At 35.3% G+C, this 19,526-nt stretch overlaps 1 protein-coding gene across 1 annotated transcript in view; it reads left to right on the top strand.

Annotated features, from left to right (window-relative positions):
• The window catches only part of MYCBP2 (MYC binding protein 2), a 300,774-nt gene that overhangs the window by 146,482 nt on the left and 134,766 nt on the right, over window positions 1–19,526 (top strand). Inside the window, 10 exon segments of the mRNA XM_017854221.1 lie at window positions 1,009–1,105; window positions 3,639–3,831; window positions 4,329–4,383; window positions 4,385–4,601; window positions 7,755–7,976; window positions 9,335–9,526; window positions 11,580–11,786; window positions 12,652–12,783; window positions 14,775–14,953; window positions 17,612–17,754. Coding sequence (XP_017709710.1) covers window positions 1,009–1,105; window positions 3,639–3,831; window positions 4,329–4,383; window positions 4,385–4,601; window positions 7,755–7,976; window positions 9,335–9,526; window positions 11,580–11,786; window positions 12,652–12,783; window positions 14,775–14,953; window positions 17,612–17,754 — 1,637 coding nt within the window.

The following is a 19,526-nucleotide window of genomic DNA, read 5'->3' as shown; positions in this document are numbered from 1 at the left end:
ATAATAGGGAGAAATTATTTGAAGCATTCAACAATTATAATATGCCAGTAGAACTATAAATATATTTAAGAAAAACAGTTAATATTTTGTATGTTTTTAAACATTTTCCACACAGGCTTAATTTTAAACTTTGCCTGATTACTCAGATTATCTGTATTATACCAATAACAATATTTTACTGACTTAAAAAAAAAAATCTATCCATTGATTTTCTTTAATTTCGAATGTTATAAAAGAATAAAATTTGTCTTAGAGAAGTGAGATTCCAAGGAAGATGGGGAGGACTGTAGATGCAGGCCTGGTTGATATATTGTAGTCTTATAAGATTGATAAAATGAGTTGAAAAATTCCCTACTGTTGGTAAATTTTCACCTTTAGCTGAAATACCAAATAATAACTTGCTCATATAAAAGTATTTACTATATTTTAACATTATGTAAAAATTTTAACTTACAATAATTTAAACGTGTATAAAGGCATATGCCTATGTGTGTGTCTTATTTATTTCTAGACTACTGCAATACTGTCAGAATAAAGAATTCAAATGGATGTAAACCTTATTTTCCCCAAAAGGGATTTTTGTTTGTTTGGTTTTTATGCAATGTGCAATCTATTATAGTTACTGTTTGTAATATGTAGCTTTACAAACATAACATGTTGGATTGGACTACTCCCAGGTACTCACTGGTTGAATAACTTTTAAATAACAGCATTAATAGTAGCATTACTAGAGAATACAAGTTATATGTTATATATGTTCTCTAATAAGAGGAAAGAGCCTCTACTACTCAGTCTTGCGAAGGTAGGATTTAAAGGAAGTGCCCATATGCTAAAAGCCTTGTTTAGCTTGGAAAAATGTTTCAAAAAAGCCCTGTATTGGCATTTTACCTGGCAAAAAAATTTAAATATATAATTTATTTTCCCATTCAAAAATGTATAATATACTTTAAAAGGAAAAAATGACATTGGACTTCCTAACATAATTTTATGTGTGTCTACTACCTTTAGACTTCCAACCAGTGATGGCAGTGCTTCGAAAGGCAAACAGCAAACCAGTGAACCTGTACACATTTTAAAGAGGTCTTTTGCAAGAACTGTCTCAGTGGTAAGCCATTTTTTTTTATTTCAGCTTTTCTCTTCAGTCCTCAGATACATTTTGATGTTTAGAGTTTAGCTGCTATTCTAAGTTTATCTCAGGCTAGATTTATAAACTCAGATTTGGTTTTGTATTAGCATTTATATTCTAGACCACAGATAATGTATACTTTAAATCATAGAAAAATGGAGGTGTTGCCTGTGATTTTAACATGACTGGATGAATTGGCCTTGCTGTTTTTGAAATAAATAACTGGTTGCTTTTCTAATAAATCACGTATGATTGCATATGCTGAATGAATTAGAAAATGAAGGAAAAGTTGAGGATGGTGCTGACCCAAAAAAGCATTACTACTACTTGAGGAACTAGGTGGAAGAGTTGCATATCTAAGTAGGAAGTTTGTTGAACCACTTGCCATCCCCATTGTACACTTGAAGAAGCACAATGCCATTGAGGTTAACGGTGCAGAATGGAAAGTCAGCATGATGTAAATAAATGGAAGTTTAAATTAAGGTCTAGATCTCTCATGTATTAATTCAGGATTCTTATGTATGTTACCTAAGTAAATTACATCATAGCATTTTGAATTTCTAATGAGATAAGGGGTATAAGATGTTTTTGGAACTGTAAGATACCATCTGAATGTGATTTATTAATGTAGCTAGTAGTCTTTCATATTAGTAAAATGCATAGGAAGAATGTTTCTTTCCCTTTTAAATTTATTTTTTAACCCACGAAGTGAATATGTATTCCTGGTAGGAATGAGATAAAAGTATGCTAAAAGTATATGAAAGTTTTTTCCCCCATTCCCATTATCACCATATATATCTACTATTTACATTTTGGCGTATATTTTCCCAGACCATTTTTATATGCAAACAAACTTATTAGTGTGTATCAAATACAGGATGCTCTACAACATGCTTGTTTGTTTCTCATGATACTTACAGTTTTCATCTTTTTTAGAAAATTTCATATTATATATCATGGACATCCTTCCCTGGCAGTACATTTGGCTCTCTCAATCTTTTCCGTTTGCATAGTATCCCATAGAATAGTATTAGTCTAATTTATTCACCCTGATTCCTATCAAAGAACCACTTTGATTCTCATTTTTTACTGTTTCATCTTGCTTCATGAGCATCTATTCACATGTATCTTTAAATACTTGTGTGCTTATGTGCATACTTCTACTGGAAATGTGCCCATTTAAATTTTGGTATATCGTCTCAAAGTTGACCTTCCAAAAGAGCCATGGCAGTTTGTAGAGCTTGTGCTTTGAATAAGAGACTATGAGAACTTTGGCTTCTTGGTAACTTTACATCCTGTTAGTATTGAGTTTGGTATCTTTTGATTCAAATAAGGATCTTTGACTCTGTTATGTTTTCTCTAGTGATCTCATTTTCTGTGCTTGGTAACGCCTTTGTATTTATGTCTAAGTGGTTTTGTGGCCATTAGGTAATTGCAGACTTTATATACAAAACTTTTCAGTCATTTCTTTAAAAGTAAACTATAGAACTGAGCACATTGGCTCACATCTATAATCCCAGCACTTTTGGAGGCCGAGGCAGGAGGATTGCTTGAGCTCAGGAGTTCAAGACTAGCCAGTGCAATATAGTGAAACCCCTATCTACCAAAAACTTAAAAATTAGCTGGGTATGTGGTGCACACCTGTAGTCCCAGCTGCTTGGGAGGCTGAGGTGGTGGGAGGATAGCTTGAGTCCAGGAGGTTGAGGTTGCAGTGACCCATGATCACACCACTGCATTCCAGCCTGGGTGATAGAGGAGGACTCTGTCTCACAAAAAATAAATAAAATAAAATAAAATTGAATATATAAACTCATTTTCAGGAGGTCTGGGATTTGGTGGGAATGGGGCAATAAGTGCTCTGCTTTGAGATTCAGATAGTATCTGTCATCATGTAACCATGATAAAACCAGAAGACTAGCTAGAACTGCAAAGAAAATCTACCATCTTAAACTCATATGCTAGAATTTTAAATAATCAAAATAGGAATTTTTTAGTATTTTCTAGTCAATTTTTATCTTCTGTGAATGTATTTAACAATAATTGACTATAGTTTGTATTGCAAATTTTAATATGTAGACATAAAATAAGTTATTTGATAGTGTCAATATATTTAACACTAAAACTCATTTTTTACTACAGTACTGTAAAAGCTTTATTTTTCTTTCAGAAACATCATTGTTTTATAAGTGTTTCTTATTTTTCTCTTTGTTTATATGATAAGCTAGATAAGCTTGATAGCAGGAAAACTGAAACTTTTTTTAAATAGGTAAATATTGAAAATGGTTGTTTTAAAGCTTAACTACTTACCTTTTTTGTACAAAGTTCTGATAAGGGGTAGTTTAGTAAATGAACTATAAAAGTGTCTTGGGCTCAGTAAAAAAAATTCAAGTAAAACCTCAGTAAAAAAATTCAAGAGAAAGTTTTGAAGTTATCTGCCATTGCCTTTCCATTTGATTCAGTTTCTGGTATCCTTAGAATTAATTGTTGTCTGTTTTTTCATATTCTGGATTAGGAATGTTTTGAGTCATTGTTGAGTATTCTTCACTGGAGCTGGACCACCTTAGTCTTAGGAGTTGAAGAACTTCGAGGATTAAAAGGATTCCAGTTCACAGCTACACTTCTAGATTTAGAGAGACTGCGCTTTGTGGGTACCTGTTGTCTGAGGTTGTTGCGTGTCTATACCTGTGAAATTTACCCAGTGTCAGGTATGATGCATTTTTTTAAATGACTGTAGGGAGAAAATATTAGAGACATTGAGAAGATTTACTTTGAGATAACTGAGCGTTTATAACCCCCAGCTGCCTTTAAGCTGCTTCTAAAATAAGGGGAGAAAGTCAGCTTGCTCTGATGCTTATGTATTTGCTTATAAGGAATAAAATAGATTACATGTCATTCTGATAACAAAAATAATAGTGGGCCAAAATTAAATAATCTAATAAAGTTTAATTTTAAACAAATTCTGTCAAATAGAAATATTTTGAACAAGCAATTTGGACTTAAATGCTGAAACTAGATTTTATTCCCCTCCCATTTAGATTAAAAAAATAATTTGAGGCTACAATTAATCTCTAAGTTGTTTCGTTTCTAAGATAGGAGTACTTGTGATATTTAGCTGTATAGGGAATTACTGAATTATATTGATTGTTTTCATGCATATTTAATATTTTGCTTAATTATCAATCTACTTTTTTTCCCCTCAAAGCTACAGGAAAAGCAGTTGTAGAAGAAACTAGCAAATTAGCAGAGTGTATTGGAAAACCAGAACTTTATTAAGAAAATTTTATCAGAAGGAGTTGATCACTGCATGGTGAAATTGGATAATGATCCTCAAGGATATCTCAGTCAACCCCTGAGTCTCCTAGAAGCTGTCCTTCAGGAGTGTCATAATACTTTCACTGCCTGCTTTCATTCTTTCTACCCAACTCCTGCCTTACAGTGGGCTTGCCTTTGTGATCTGCTGAATTGTTTGGATCAGGTAACTTAAGTTTGTAAAATGTTAGTTGAAAATCTGATATATTGCTTAATTCTCTTCAAGAAAATAAATTGCAGTGTCCTATCTTCTTAACTTGTATAAAAGATAAATTAGGAAATTGTTTGGTGTACATGACTTACATAAGCACAGTTTAAAATGTTTTAAATCTGCTTCATTATCTTTTAATTACAAAATTGGTAGGCACATTGTGCAGTTGCTGATTGGTCTTTGAATTGGAATGAGTGATTCTGAGAGAGAGAGAGAGGAAAAGAACTGTAGTGACCAGGTTAGAGCAGGGATAGCACCAGGAGGCCCCTGCCACCCTTGTCTGTGAGAACAGGAAGAAGAGAGAGCTGCAAGAACAGGCATACTAGCGTTGTTCATTCATTCATGAGGAAGCCACAACCTTTGTAAACCTTTATGCACCAAGTCACAGCGTTTCACAACACCTGAGTTAAAACACTGACAGAACTACAGGGAGAAATAGATTCACATTGACAGCTGGGGACTTTTAACGCTCCTCTTTCAGTAATTAACAGAGGAACTAGGCCAAAAAAATCAGCGATACAGATTTGAACAGTGCTGTCAACCACCTTGATCTAACTGACATTTATAAAACAGGATATGAAACTACAAAATACATATTCAAGTACACATGATTTTTAAAAGAAATATTTGGGACCGTTCACCAAGGTAGATCATATGCTAGACCATAAAATAAGTCTTAATAAATTTCAAAAGATTAAAATGTGAAAGAATATATTTTCAGACTACAATAGAATTAAAGTAAAAATCCATAGCAAAAGATATCAAGAAAAGCACCAAACATTTGGAAAATGACAGCACTTCTAAGTAAGCAGTTGATCAAAGAAGTTATAAAGGAAATTTTAAAATGTTTCACATAGAAAGATAAAAATATGATATTAGAATTTGTGAGATTTAGCTAAAGCATTGCTTCAAAGAGACCTTTATACCCTTAAATGCTTATATGAAGAAGACAGGTTTAAAATTGGTGACCTAAGCTTCTATGTTAAGAATCTAGAAGGCAAAGCAAATCTAACCCAAAGTTAGAAGAAGGAAGGAAATAATAAAGGTAAGAGCAGAAATCAATGAAATAGAAAGTAGAGAAAATTAACAAAGCTAAAAGTTGGTTTTTTGAAGAAAACAAAATTGGTAATCTCCTAGCAAACCTGATTGGGAGAGAAGAGAGAAAGAAAAAACATGAAATACCATAATCAGAAATGAAATAGGGGTTCACCGGGCATGGTGGCTCATGCCTGTGATCCCAGCACTTTGGGAGGCGGAGGTGGGTGGATCACTTGAGGTCAGGAGTTTGAGACCAGCCTGAGCACCATGGCAAAACCCTGTCTCTGCCAAAAATACAAAAATTAGCCAGGCTGGTGGCGCACAGCTGTAATCTCAGCTACTCAGGAGGCTGAGGCACGAGAATCACTTGAAGGCGGGAGGTAAAAGTTACATTGAGGCAAGATTGTGCTACTGCACTCCAGCCTGGGTGACAGAGTGATACTCCATCTCAAAAAAAAAAAAAAAAAAAAAACAAAAAAAAAAAAAAAAAAGGGAATATCACTATAAACAACTTTATACCGGTGAATTTTCAGCCTTAGAGGAAGTTGACAGATTCCTTGAAAAATATAATTTTATCAAAACTAACACATTAAGAAATAGAAAAATCTGAATTGCCTCATATCCATTTAAAACTTAACAAATACTTTCCCACAAAGAAAATTTCAAGTCCAAATATTGTCATTTATGAATTCTATTAAACATTAAAAAAAGAAATAATGTCAACCTTTTACAAACTCTTTTGGAAAATACAGGAGGCAATACTTCCCAACTAATTTTATGAGTTTAGCTTTATCCTATACCAAAACCTAACTAAGATACTACAAGAAAAAATTACAGATGAATATCACTCAGAAATAGATGCTCTCTAAATATTATCAAACCAAATTGAGCATGTAAATAATGTATCATGACCAAGTGGGATTTATCTTAGAAATGCTAAGTTAGTTAAATAATTGAAAATCGATGTAAGTTACCATGTTAACTGAAAAAAAGAAGGCAAATTGATGATTTCCTCAATAGCTACAGGAACAAAGGTTGATGAAACTAGCTGTTATTCGATGATGAAAACCTCTGAGGATATAAGGAAACTCCTAAATCCGATAAAACGATATTTGCCATAAAATCTACGCTAACAACATCCCACTTACTGGTGAATTCTGAATATGCCCCTAAGTTTGGAAACAAGACATGTGGTATCTACACTCACTACTTCTATTCAACAGTGCACTGGAAGTCCTAGACCTCCCCGCCCTCCTTCCTGAAAAATTCATTGTCATCACTTGTAACTCTGTGTCCATTTAGTAGGGTAGTATATTTTAGCACTCAGTTTCCAGGGGCAAGATTATTGCCTGGACTAGTGCACAACTTAATTATCTCTCACTCTGAACCTTCCCCGTCAGATACGGTTCTTCTTTGCTACAGAACAGGCTAGGTTTAGCAAATGTTGGTTTAACATATGGAATGTTACTCTGCTTTTATGCTTAACTTTGTAACACAGATGTTTGAAGATCTAGGTAATGTGTACACAGTTTTGTGAATTAGGGTATCCTGTGTTGGTTTTAATGCTTTAAAATTTTATAAGTATGCTACTAATTTTTCTTGATAAACTATGAAATGTGATAATGTAATTTTGTGACCTCAGTGAAATGTTATAGTAGCACAGATTTATAATTTGCATCATTTATTATTTGAGAAAAGTAGTCTCAGTCCTTACTGAAAATGACTTAGATATATTCTAATTGGGGCCTTTTTGGCATCTCCATTTGAAACAGTGCTAGGGAGTACTGTGATTGTGAGGATATGAAAATATAAAATGCTCACTACAGAAAAGGAGGCTGATTTTCTTGACCAGACTTAATTTTTCATCTTCATTGAATAGTAACTTAAATAGTTGTTTTTTTAATGTATTGATGTAGTATTATTCTATAACAAGACAATTTAAGTGACCGAGTGACAGAAAATTTTGGTATAATTTAAAAGATGGTTTACCTTTTATATATCCAGAAACTTAGATTGTACTGATGCTATCTTTTTTGGTGGTGGTGGGGCGTATATTTTTGTTTTTAAAAGGATATCCAAGAAGCCAACTTCAAGACATCAAGTAGCAGACTCCTAGCAGCTGTTATGTCAGCTCTGTGTCACACATCTGTTAAGCTGACTTCCATCTTCCCAATTGCGTATGATGGAGAAGTATTACTACGATCAATTGTTAAACAAGTTAGCACAGAGAATGACTCAACACTAGTTCATCGTTTTCCCCTTTTGGTGGCACATATGGAAAAACTTAGCCAGGTAGGTCTTTCTCTGAAATCTCTTTTATACTGAGGCAATAAAACTAAATGGAAGTGTGTTTAGCTTTTTGCTTGTTCTTCTCTATTAGTATATTTACAGAATGATTATTTAATGAATGACATCTGTTTTGAAATAATATTTTAAAAAAATTTTATATTTACCTATAAAATGAAGTTTTTTTGCTGTAATGGTTTAAATAATCACTCCCTTTAAAAAAATTTGAGAGTCATACAATGGATACCTACATATTGGTTTTCCTGAACCATTTGAAGGTAAGTTGCAGATACTTTACATTCTAATATAATATTTTAGATTTCTAAGATAGAATGATAAGAAAATAAAGGATTTTTAAAATACCTTCTTAATAACACTTTGGCATATTAAAATAAGCACTGTAAATAATAGGTATAGGAAATATTCAGATAAATCATTTTCATGCTGGAAATCAGCTATGTTAATAATCTTTTCCCTTTTTTTCTGAAAATAAAGTATTTTCCTTTATTGAGACTCTGTGACTTCTTGAAATTTTCTACTGGTAGGGGTTGGAATTTTCTTGTCTCCACTTAGGAAATCAAATACAGTAGAAATTATAAAACTACATAGGAATCATAAGTATGTACAAAAAGAATTTTGTTAAAAAATTGATTTACACAGACTAGAGATGCATTATAGCTAAATATACTGGAATTTATTATCTCAGATTAAGATCTTGTCCTATAGAAGAAGCTTTTTATTTTTGTTTTTTAAGACGGGCTCATTCTGTCACCCGGTCTGCAGTGCAGTGGCGCCATCGCAGTTTACTACAATCTCAACCTCCTGGACTGAAACGATCTTCCCACCTCAGCCTCCCAAGTAGCTGGGACTATAGGCACATACTACCACACCTGGCTAACTTTTTAAAAAATCATTTTGTAGAGACAAGGTCTTACTATGTTGCCCAAGCTGGTCTCAAACTCCTGGCTTCAAGTGATCCTCCCATCTCAGCCTCCCAAAGTGCTGGGATTGCTGACACCACAGCCAGCCAAAAAAGCTTTTTAAATTGGAAGAATAGTTTTCTGTCTGTCATATAGGATTTGTAAATGGAAAGTTAAATAAGAAAATAAAATATGACTCAAAGCTAATAAAAACATTTTGTAAATGTGTGGTACTTTGATACATAGAGACACATAATTCATAAAAGAACTTCTAAGTGAAAAGTAGATACAGTGGCTCCACATATAACCAGAAAAATTTGTAGAAATTGACTCTGACTCCAAAGTCTGAATTTTAAGAGTATCAGAAAAACAAGGTTTTCAAATTGAGTATTCCTATGAAGGAAAATGAAACAATATCTTACAGTGTTTTCTTATGTATCATAGAGTGAAGAGAATATCTCAGGGATGACAAGCTTCCGTGAAGTTCTGGAGAAAATGCTGGTCATTGTTGTGCTACCAGTCAGGAACAGCCTGAGGAGAGAAAACGAACTCTTCTCTTCCCACCTCGTCTCGAACACCTGTGGATTACTGGCCAGCATTGTCAGTGAACTGACAGCATCAGCCCTGGGATCTGAGGTAATACGTTATATTTTGACACTGGATAAAAAGCACATGTGTAAATGTTTTACACAGTTTCTTTTTTTCATCTATTTTGGCTTTGCAGAAGCTAATTTCAGATTGGATTAGCAACCCCAATGCATTGCTTTTCTTTTTTGTGCTTCTCTCTACTTCCTGCTTGCTCCGATTTGTTACTTCTCCCTCACCAGTTTACCCAGCATCCACAGGAATATAAAGTATACGTTTTCCTCATAGAGCAGGTTGTCATCTGCCCCAGTGCACAAGCCCACCACCATGCCCCAGGAAAAGCAAAGATAGTTCTCACTGCTGGGAGATGAGTGACGTCCACTCAACTGACCCTAGAGAAATACATATTTAAAATCGGAATAGTAATTTTTATTTCACCTCTATCACAGGTTTTTTGAAATTGCAGTAAAATGTACATAATATAAAATTTGCCATTCTAATCATTTTTATGTGTACAGTTCGGTGGCATTAAATGCATTCACTTTGTTGTACTTAGTTGTACGTTGTCACAAAGGTTTCAAAGTATCAAATGTTATTATGTTTGAGAAAATCACTTTGAAAGTGCCTTTACAATTTATACAGTAACATTATTTTATTCCATTTCACTGTCTTACTCTTTCTTATAACTTACCTTAATGTTTTGATTGAATTTGGGGAATGTTTCTGTTTTTTCCTCCTAAAAAACAGACAGTAGTTTGGTTTGGAAAATCATGTCCTAATGTGAAATATCGTATATCATTCAAATGAATGTTTAATAACCAGCATGTATTCAGTGATCCTAGCTCTCAAATTCTTGTCAAGGAACTTCTTTTCTCTATTTTACTTTTATAATTCCTAATCTTTGCTTTTTCTTTTAAATTTATTTTAACACCTATTCTGAATTAACCCATCCAGTGTATATGCATTATTGATTCATTGTAACAGTTTAGCCTTTAGAATTTGTGGTTCATTGCATATACTTGAGCTAATTTTAGTCTCTCATCCTGGGAAGCACTTTCTAAGTTTCTTGGTTAACTTTGAGTTTGGCCTTGGAGATGATTGCAGCCCTTGTCAGAAATTTTTTAATTTTTTACATTTATTCATTTAGTCTACAATACCTTCCTACTCTGCAGGATGCAGGAAAGTCTGTAATGTAGATCCCCTTCCAAAGTTTACTAAAGAGTTCTCCCCTTTAAACTTACCTTTCCAATGAAAAGGAATACCAAAAGTTACAGGGTGCCTGGTATACAACTTTGGGAGTTGCCACAGGTCCTGGCTTAGAGATGAATATTTCTTTCTCAGAGCAGTTTGCAGTTTTTGTTAGAATCATAAACGTCCATATTTTTCTCTATTTAGTCTCCCAAAATTCTGCAGCCAGCTTAGATTAGAAGTAGGTTTTGTAAATAAAAAGAGCAGTTTCAGCCCAAAATAAGTTCTCTAATCCTCTCTAGTGAAAGTCTATAATTAGTATGGTTACACATGTGTATGTGTATTCAAATACTGAATGCTGTTACAGAAATATCGCTGTGTATATTCGTAGTATTCAATCTTAGGCTATAGACCATTTTCTTCAAATGAAGTCTTACTTGCAAATTCACATGTGAGAGGAGAGAGGACATAGTCTGGTTGAAGAGGGGAACCATAAATTTACCTCTTCCTTGCATACCTTTCTCTGCAGAATTCTAGAGCTCTATGTCACATAGTTTGAAAACTGTTGATCTATAGAATTTCGATGACATTTTTAGCATCTTTTTTCAAAGTCTGGTGATTTATTTATACATTGTGACTGATAAGACAAGCTTGTACTTCTGACGTTATAAATTAAGTGGAAAGTATAGTTTCATATGGCTGAAGGAAGAAAATACTGTCAAGTGACATTGATTTGTGAATTTAGAATGATAAAATCTGGTTTTATTGTGAGTTAATCTCTCAGTAGAACATACCTTTAGAAATGCTTATACCCACTTATTAAATAAAGGTTATTTTATTGGACTTCTTAGAAACCTTTAGATGGTTTTGTTAAAGGTGTACAAACTACTGATGCAGTTGCTTTTGTTGTTCACAGGTTGATGGACTTAATTCTCTTCACTCTGTAAAAGCTAGTGCTAACCGATTTACAAAAACAAGTCAGGGCAGAAGTTGGAACACTGGGAACGGGTCCCCTGATGCAATCTGTTTTTCAGTAGACAAACCTGGAATAGTTGTGGTTGGTTTCTCTGTCTATGGAGGAGGTGGAATTCATGAATATGAATTAGAGGTCTTGGTTGATGATGTAAGTATCACCCTTTCAGCATTTATCCTGATTAGTGGGTTGTGTATCGGGATTTACCATTGTCATAGTATGATGGGTCCATACCTTCAGGGGTTTACTAGATCAATCACAGATGAATGACACTAAAGAAACTGAAAAAGGCTGGCCACAGTGGCTCACACCTGTAATCTCAGCACTTTGAGATGCTGAGGCAGGTGGATGACTTGAGCACAGGAGTTCGAGACCAGCCTAGGCAACATGACAAAACCCCATCTCTACGAAAAATACAAATATTAGCTGAGTGTGGTGGTACACACCTGTAATCCCAGCTACTCCGGAGGCTGAGGTGGGAGGATCACTTGAGCCCAGGAGGTTGAGGCTACAGTGAGCCATAATCATGCCACTGCACTCAAGCCTGGGCAGCAGAGTGAGACCCTATCTCAAAAAAAGAAAGAAAGAAAAGAAACTGAAAGATAATGATTTTACCTCATTGCTTGTGTTCCATCTTTCCACCTGGGATCACTACTGCTTATATTTTTTGTACTTTCAGAAAGAGAAAGATTTAAAGTGAAATTAAAGACTAAAATTATTTAGCTAAGTCCCTGATGACAAGTCTTGAGTAGTTTTTTTTATATTGTAATTTTTCAAGAAACACAATGTTCAGATGGACTATGTCATAGAGTACTAATGGACAATTCTTAGTGAAGACACTATTTATTGATTAATTCAGCTATATCTTTCTAATCTATTCTCTGAAATTACTTAAAGTACCTGAGTTTTATTAAAATAGGACAGAAAGGGGTAGCGTGTAAATCATTGCCTAGTAAATAGCAAGTCTATCTCTATCTCTAACTTGATTTTTTTGTTTCATTTTTTTTTTTTTTAGAGTGAACATGCAGGAGATTCAACTCATTCCCACAGATGGACATCTCTGGAGTTAGTGAAAGGAACTTACACAACAGATGACTCACCCAGTGATATAGCTGAAATAAGACTTGACAAAGTGGTTCCTTTAAAGGTAGTTTCAACTGTATGTTTCTATTGTGAATAAGAGGAATTATTATGTAGTTAAAATAGCGAAGAGTATTCCATGAATTTTGTTTGTTAGATACAGCTATTCGTAAGTTATCCTTTATATGGTAGGTACTTCAGATATTTATGGAGTACCTACTATGTACCTGATGTTGTACCACATTATATTACATTTTTGTATAATGTTTCTTAAAGTCTGGAGTAGTAGGAAGTTTTGTAGTCAAACAGACTAAACTGTGGATATCTGCTGTTCCAACATACTAGCTTTAAGACACTGACAGTTCATTATTTAACCACTTTGAGACTTATGTGTAGATTGGAAAGAATAATACCTGCCTTGTAGTATTGTTGAGATTAAATAATAGAAATAAAACACCTGCCTCAGTGTCTAGCACAGTATGAAAAATAAACAGTAGCCCTGTCTTTTCTTCTCTTATTTTGCCATAACTCATTTAAAAAAAGCAAGTGCGGTTTTGTTGTTTTGTTTTACTTTTGTTCTTTTTTTTTTTTTTTTTTTTTTTTTTTTTTTTTTTTTTTTTTTTTTTTTTGAGATGGAGTCTCATTCTGTCGCCCAGGCTGGAGTGCAGTGGCATGATCTTGGCTCACTGCAACCTCCACCTCCTGGATTTAAATGATTCTCCTGCATCAGCCTCCCGAGTAGCTGGGATTACAGCCACGTGCCACCATACCCAGCTAGTTTTGTATTTTTAGTAGAGAGGGGCTTCACTGTGTTGACCAGGCTGGTCTCGAACTCCTGCCCTCAAGTGATCCACTCCCATCAACCTCCCAGAGTTCTGGGATTACAGGCGTGAGCCACCACACCCAGCCTATTTTCTAACAATATTTGGCAAAATAGAGAAATTTTACCACATCAAAGTAATTATAAATGTTAAAGTAACATTAAAAGTCTTTCTGAATTCAACTGAAATAAATTTCATTATAGGGCAAAATTTTGGATAAGATCAGTACATGAGAGATTTTGTCAGGAAAATTTAGATACTGAAAACCAAAAGCTTTTATTGTGAAATTTATATCATGGGTCATAAAGCATTAGTTTCTATAGCTCACATTTTCAAAGTACAGTGCATTATATTTTGGACAGCTTTTTTCCTGTGGATTTTTTTTCTCATGTCTGTTTGCCTGTAAATTTCTGTCTCTGAGTTTTTCTTAAAAATATAACAGAGTCACCATTATTTTTTTCTCACATCTAAAATTATTTTAAAAGTTAAACTAGTCAAGGAAAAGTATCAGCTTATGCAATTAAAATCTCATATTGCTGGGCACAGTAGCTCACACCTGTAATCCCAGCACTTTTGAGACACCAGGGAGGGAGGATCACTTGAGCTTGGGAGTTTGAGGCCAGACTGGGCAATATAGTCAGACCTTATCTCTACAGAAACACCTTAAAAAATTGGCTGAGTGTGATGGAATGCACCAGTGGGAGAATTGCTTGAGCCCAGGAAGAGGAGGCCACATTGAGCCAAGATTGCACCACTGCACTCCAGGCTGGGTAACAGAGCAAGATCCTGTCTCAGGAAAAAAAAAAAAAAAAAAAAAAAAAAAATTATTATGGCTAATATTCTAGCAGTAAAATTACGAGCAGGCACTAGTTACATTGGTTGTGTTCAGACCTAGTTCCATCACTTACTAGCTGTGTGACTTAGAACAAATTACTTAACTTCTCTGAACCTCAGATTCCTCATCTGTAAAATAGGGATAATAATGATACTTACCTCATGAAGCCATTTTAAGGATTAATTAAATTCCATAAAGTACTTAGGACAGTTGCTTTTATGCAACAGGCATTCAGTAAATATTAGCTGTCATCATGTTTGATTCATTAAAAACTTATTATATCATCTGTAAATATGATAAAGAATTTCAGTGTATTTGCCTGTTTTACCGCTAGAGTTCTTTTTGTATATCCTCTATACATTGTGAGTAAATGTAAACATGTTTTACATCTTTATAATGAAGGAAAATGTTAAATATGCTGTGCGCTTGAGGAACTATGGAAGCCGTACAGCCAATGGAGATGGAGGAATGACCACAGTTCAGTGCCCTGATGGTGTGACGTTCACATTCAGCACGTGCAGCTTGAGCAGTAATGGCACAAACCAAACCAGAGGACAGATCCCACAGATACTGTACTATAGGTGGGTGAATGTATAGAGATAAGGGAAATAGTTTACGGTGGTAGAACATACACAGTCTATTACCAGGTAAAATTGCTAAGTGGATAATTATGTTTAAATTATACAGTGTATCTTCTTAGCACATACTCGTACAAATTCATACAAAGAAATCTTTTAATATATAAATTCAATGTTTGCTACAAAAGTGAATGCTTTAGAATATTTTTGCTGTTATTTCTTCAATATCATTGAAATGTTTGTGCACTGGGCATATGTGCTGTTGCTGTCACTCTATAATTTCTGGTCTGCAGTTTCAAATTTAAAGGGTATTCATTTCTTTTTATAAAATACCTCAAACTAATGATCAGATAGACTGTACTCAGATAGTGGTGTTGCCTGGATCCTGTTATCCAGTCACAGAATATTTTGATGTCTGTGAATCTTGGACCTGCCCTGTCTAACCCCTGGGGCCCTAGAATATATAGTAGTGTGTTTCTTATAATGTTTTTAACAAAAACTGTTCCTTATGTAAACCGTGGAAAATAAAAGAATGATAACAACCCTTGAGTTAAAAAAATCTTTTAAATACACATTTCTCACTGAGTCTGAATTTTTCTTGTAGTGGCGAAGCTGATATCTTAGGTAGTCATGAGTACCGTTTGCTACATTTGTCCTCAGCCTGACTTAGCATTAAATCACTGAATTTCTGTATCACTTTCAGAGGCTTGCTGCTTCCTCTGTTTCCTTCATACAGAGTCTAGGGATGGTGCCTAGGTAGATAGTATAAAATAATTTCCCTAGATATAGATTTTCTGCTTCCTCTTTCCATGAGAAATAGAATAGAAATAGCAGGCAGTAAATAGCTATGTAGTTCAGTGTTGCTGCTGAAATACAAAAGCTGTCTAGTCTTTTGCCCCAGTCAAGAAAAACTTTCTGTTCCATAAGCACTACAATAAATGGTACATTATTCTCTTTCTTAAACTATGGATTAAAAACTCTGTTATGCATACGAGTTACATATTTCAGAAAGCTGGAGAGCCACTAATAGCATCTGCCATCCAAACTTTGTATCTTATACAAAATACAGTGTTTTGAGTATTTTCTTGTTTTCTATAAAGCTTTAAATACCCTTAGCTTTAAATTTTAAAAAAATGAAAAATGTTAAAGTCCTTTAGTTTTAAATACCATCCTACTCTGATAGCTCCCAAGTTTACATCCCTAGCCTTCATGACCTCTGAACCCTGGACTCCAGGTCTCTCTCTGACATCTTCATTTGGATGATACTAGTGGAGGTGGTGTTAGTTACTGTGTGCCAGGCTGTGCTTTGAGTATGTTACCTGTGTTATCTCAGCTTGTCCTCGCAGTAACCCCAGGAAGTAGGTACTTTTCTTATCCGTGTTTCACAGATGATGGAACTGAGACACTGGGTAGTCCAGAGTCACACCTCTGGTAAATTATGCTACTGCGACTTGTAGGCAGGAAGTCAGATTTCAGATGATACACCCTTAACCAGTATGCTGTACATTCTCTTTAAGGACGTTCGCTATAGTTGGCTAGTAGACATCTGAGGTTTCATGTGGCCACAATATTCATCTCTCACAGTTACAGCCAGACACCTTGGAGTCATTCTTGACTTCTCTTTCCCTCATACTTTAAACCTAGGTCATCAAGAAGTCCTGTCAGCTGTACTTTTAAAATATCCCAAATCTGATATTTTCTTCTACCTCCATATTTAATAGTCTAGACCAAGCCACTGCAACCTCTACCTGCTAACTGTAATGAGCCTCTACACTAGTCTCCCTCCTTTCACTGTTGGTCTCCTACAATCAGTTCTCCACAGCACAGTCAGAGTAATCTGGTAAAAGTATAAATCATACCAAGTTCCACCTTTGCTCCAAACCCAGCTTCCCATTACCGTACCAGTATAAAATATCATTATGTTGCCTACAAACCTTACACAGTTTGACTCCTGTTTCCCTTCCCACCCATCACCCTTCACTCTTTCTCCTTTTCTTCTAGCCATACATGTCTTCATTCTGTTCCTTGAATTCACTAGTGTGTTCCTTTTGCCCTGACAGTTTTCCCTCAGCTCTTCGCATGAGTCTTTAAAAAAAAAAAAAATTCCCGTCAGCTGAGCACGGCAATTCACTCCTATAATCCCAGCACTTTGGGGTGGATCACGAGGTCAGGAGTTTGAAACCATCCTGGCCAACATGGTGAAACCCCATCTCTACTAAAAACAAAAATTAGCCGGGCGTGAGGTGCATGCCTATAATCCCAGCTATTTGGGAGGCCGAGGGAGGAGAATCGCTTGAACCTGGGAGGCAGAGGTTGCAGTGAGCCAAGATCGTGCCACTGCACTCTAGCCTGGGCGACAGAGCAAGACTCTGTCTCAAATAAATAAATAATTTAATTAATTAATTCAGGTCTTTGTTAAATATGAGTTCATCAGAGAACTGATCTTATTTAAAATAACACCCTTCACTTTATGCCCTATGCTGGTTTATTTTTCTTCAAAGCCCTTATCATTCCCTATAATTATATAGTTGCATGTTTACTTTTTTAACTTTAAAAAAACTATAAATTAAATGAGGATCTCAGATCCTAGATATGATTTCTGGCATTGGATCATGTTTTACTTACCACTGTAAAATAATCTCATGTTTGCTTATGCTACAGGAGTGAATTCGATGGAGATTTACAATCCCAACTTCTGAGTAAAGCCAATGAAGAAGATAAAAACTGTAGCAGAGCGCTGTCTGTTGTAAGCACTGTCGTTCGAGCCTCTAAGGACCTTCTGCACAGAGCTCTTGCTGTGGATGGTAAGACTTTTTCCTTCTCAATAGTCATATTTTAGATTCTTTATTCGCTAAATTTTTGCATAGAACTATTGAAGAGGAACCTTCTATTATACAATTGTATAAATTCTTAAGTGTTTATTTATAGATCCACACGTACATTAATTTTGGATAAGTCACACTCTCCATACCGTAATGCAGAATTATTCAGAATGCTCAAAAGGAGTTATCATATATTCTTATTTTGTTAGTTAATTTAGTAAAAGAAAAATTGTATTTGGTTTAAACTGGGTCTTTATTCTTCTTTTAGTAGTCAAAAAGCTTTTTCTTCCTCTCTGTTCTGTTTCCAGTAATGTATCGCTATCCACCCAAAACTCTGGGGAACCCTAACCATCTCCTCAGAGGCACTTGTCTAAATTCAACTCTATGAGTTTTTCCCCTAGAAACTTTCTAGTTTGTATTCTCCTCTCTCTCAGTTCTTCCTGCCGTCGTTTAGGCTGCCATGGTGCAAGTACATGTCATTTTTTAATATAGAGATAATACCCAATAATGTCACTGCTACCTTTCCCCCATTCTCCATCTAGTTGTTTAGTTATTCTTCACACTGACACCAGAGTTATCATTATGAAAACATTGTTATGGCCGGGCATGGTAGCTCACGCCTGTAATCCCAGCACTTTGGGAGACCGAGGCGGGTGGATCACGAGGTCAGGAGTTTGAGACCAGCCTGACCAACATGGTGAAACCCCATTTCTACTAAAAATGCAAAAAATAGCCGGGCGTAGTGGCAGGTGCCTGTAATCCTAGCTATTCAGGAAGCAGAGGCAGGAGAATAGCTTGAATCCGGGAGGCGGAGGCTGCAGTGAGCCGAGATCATGCCACTGCACTCCAGCCTGGGTGACAAGGTGAGACTTCATCTCAAAAAAATAAATAAATAAAGGAAAAGAAAAAGAAATTGTTACTGCCACCTCCTTACTGTATAACGTTAATTCCTAATCCTAGTTTAACATCAGAACCACCTGGAAAGCTTGCTGAAAATAAAGACTGTTGGGTCTATCCCCAGGGCTTGAAGCTAGGTTAAAAAACTGTTTTTTAAATAAGTGTGCAGCCTGTTTTGATGTAACAGCAGACCTGGGAATCAGTATTTGGGAGAATAATTGGCCTATAAAATAAAGGTCTTCACAGTATAGGCTTAGCTTATCTTTCCAGCACCATGTTCATGGATAACTGAGTAAAATGTTAATCAGTAAAGTGCTTTTCTTGGAAAAACAGAAAGCCATGTAGCTTAATAACAGTAAATGTTTTTGGAGTGCTGAATATGTGCAGGTGTTGTTCTCAAGTGTTTTACATATATTACCTTGTTTAATCTTCACAACATCCAAATAAGGGGAATACTGTTGTGATCCTAAGTTACAGATTAAGTAAGTTGCCTAATGTCACTGATAGAGCCATGTTTGGTGCCAGAATGGTAATTTAAAATAAGGGCTCCAGCATTGCCAAGACAATCCTAAGTCAAAAGGACAAAGCTGGAGGTGTCACGCTACCTGACTTCAAACTATACTACAAGGCTACAGTAACCAAAACAGTGTGGTACTGGTACCAAAACAGAGCTATAGACCAATGGAACAGAACAGAGTCCTCAGAAATAATACCACACATCTACAGCCATCTGATCTTTGACAAACCTGAGAGAAACAAGAAATGGGGAAAGGATTCCCTATTTAATAAATGGTGCTGGGAAAATTGGCTAGCCATCAGTAGAAAGCTGAAACTAGATGCTTTCCTTACTCCTTATA

Source organism: Rhinopithecus bieti, unplaced genomic scaffold, assembly GCF_001698545.2.
Source record: "Rhinopithecus bieti isolate Rb0 unplaced genomic scaffold, ASM169854v2 scaffold_36004, whole genome shotgun sequence".
Classification (NCBI taxonomy): domain Eukaryota; kingdom Metazoa; phylum Chordata; class Mammalia; order Primates; family Cercopithecidae; genus Rhinopithecus; species Rhinopithecus bieti.
This window is presented reverse-complemented; position numbering and strand designations above follow the sequence as displayed.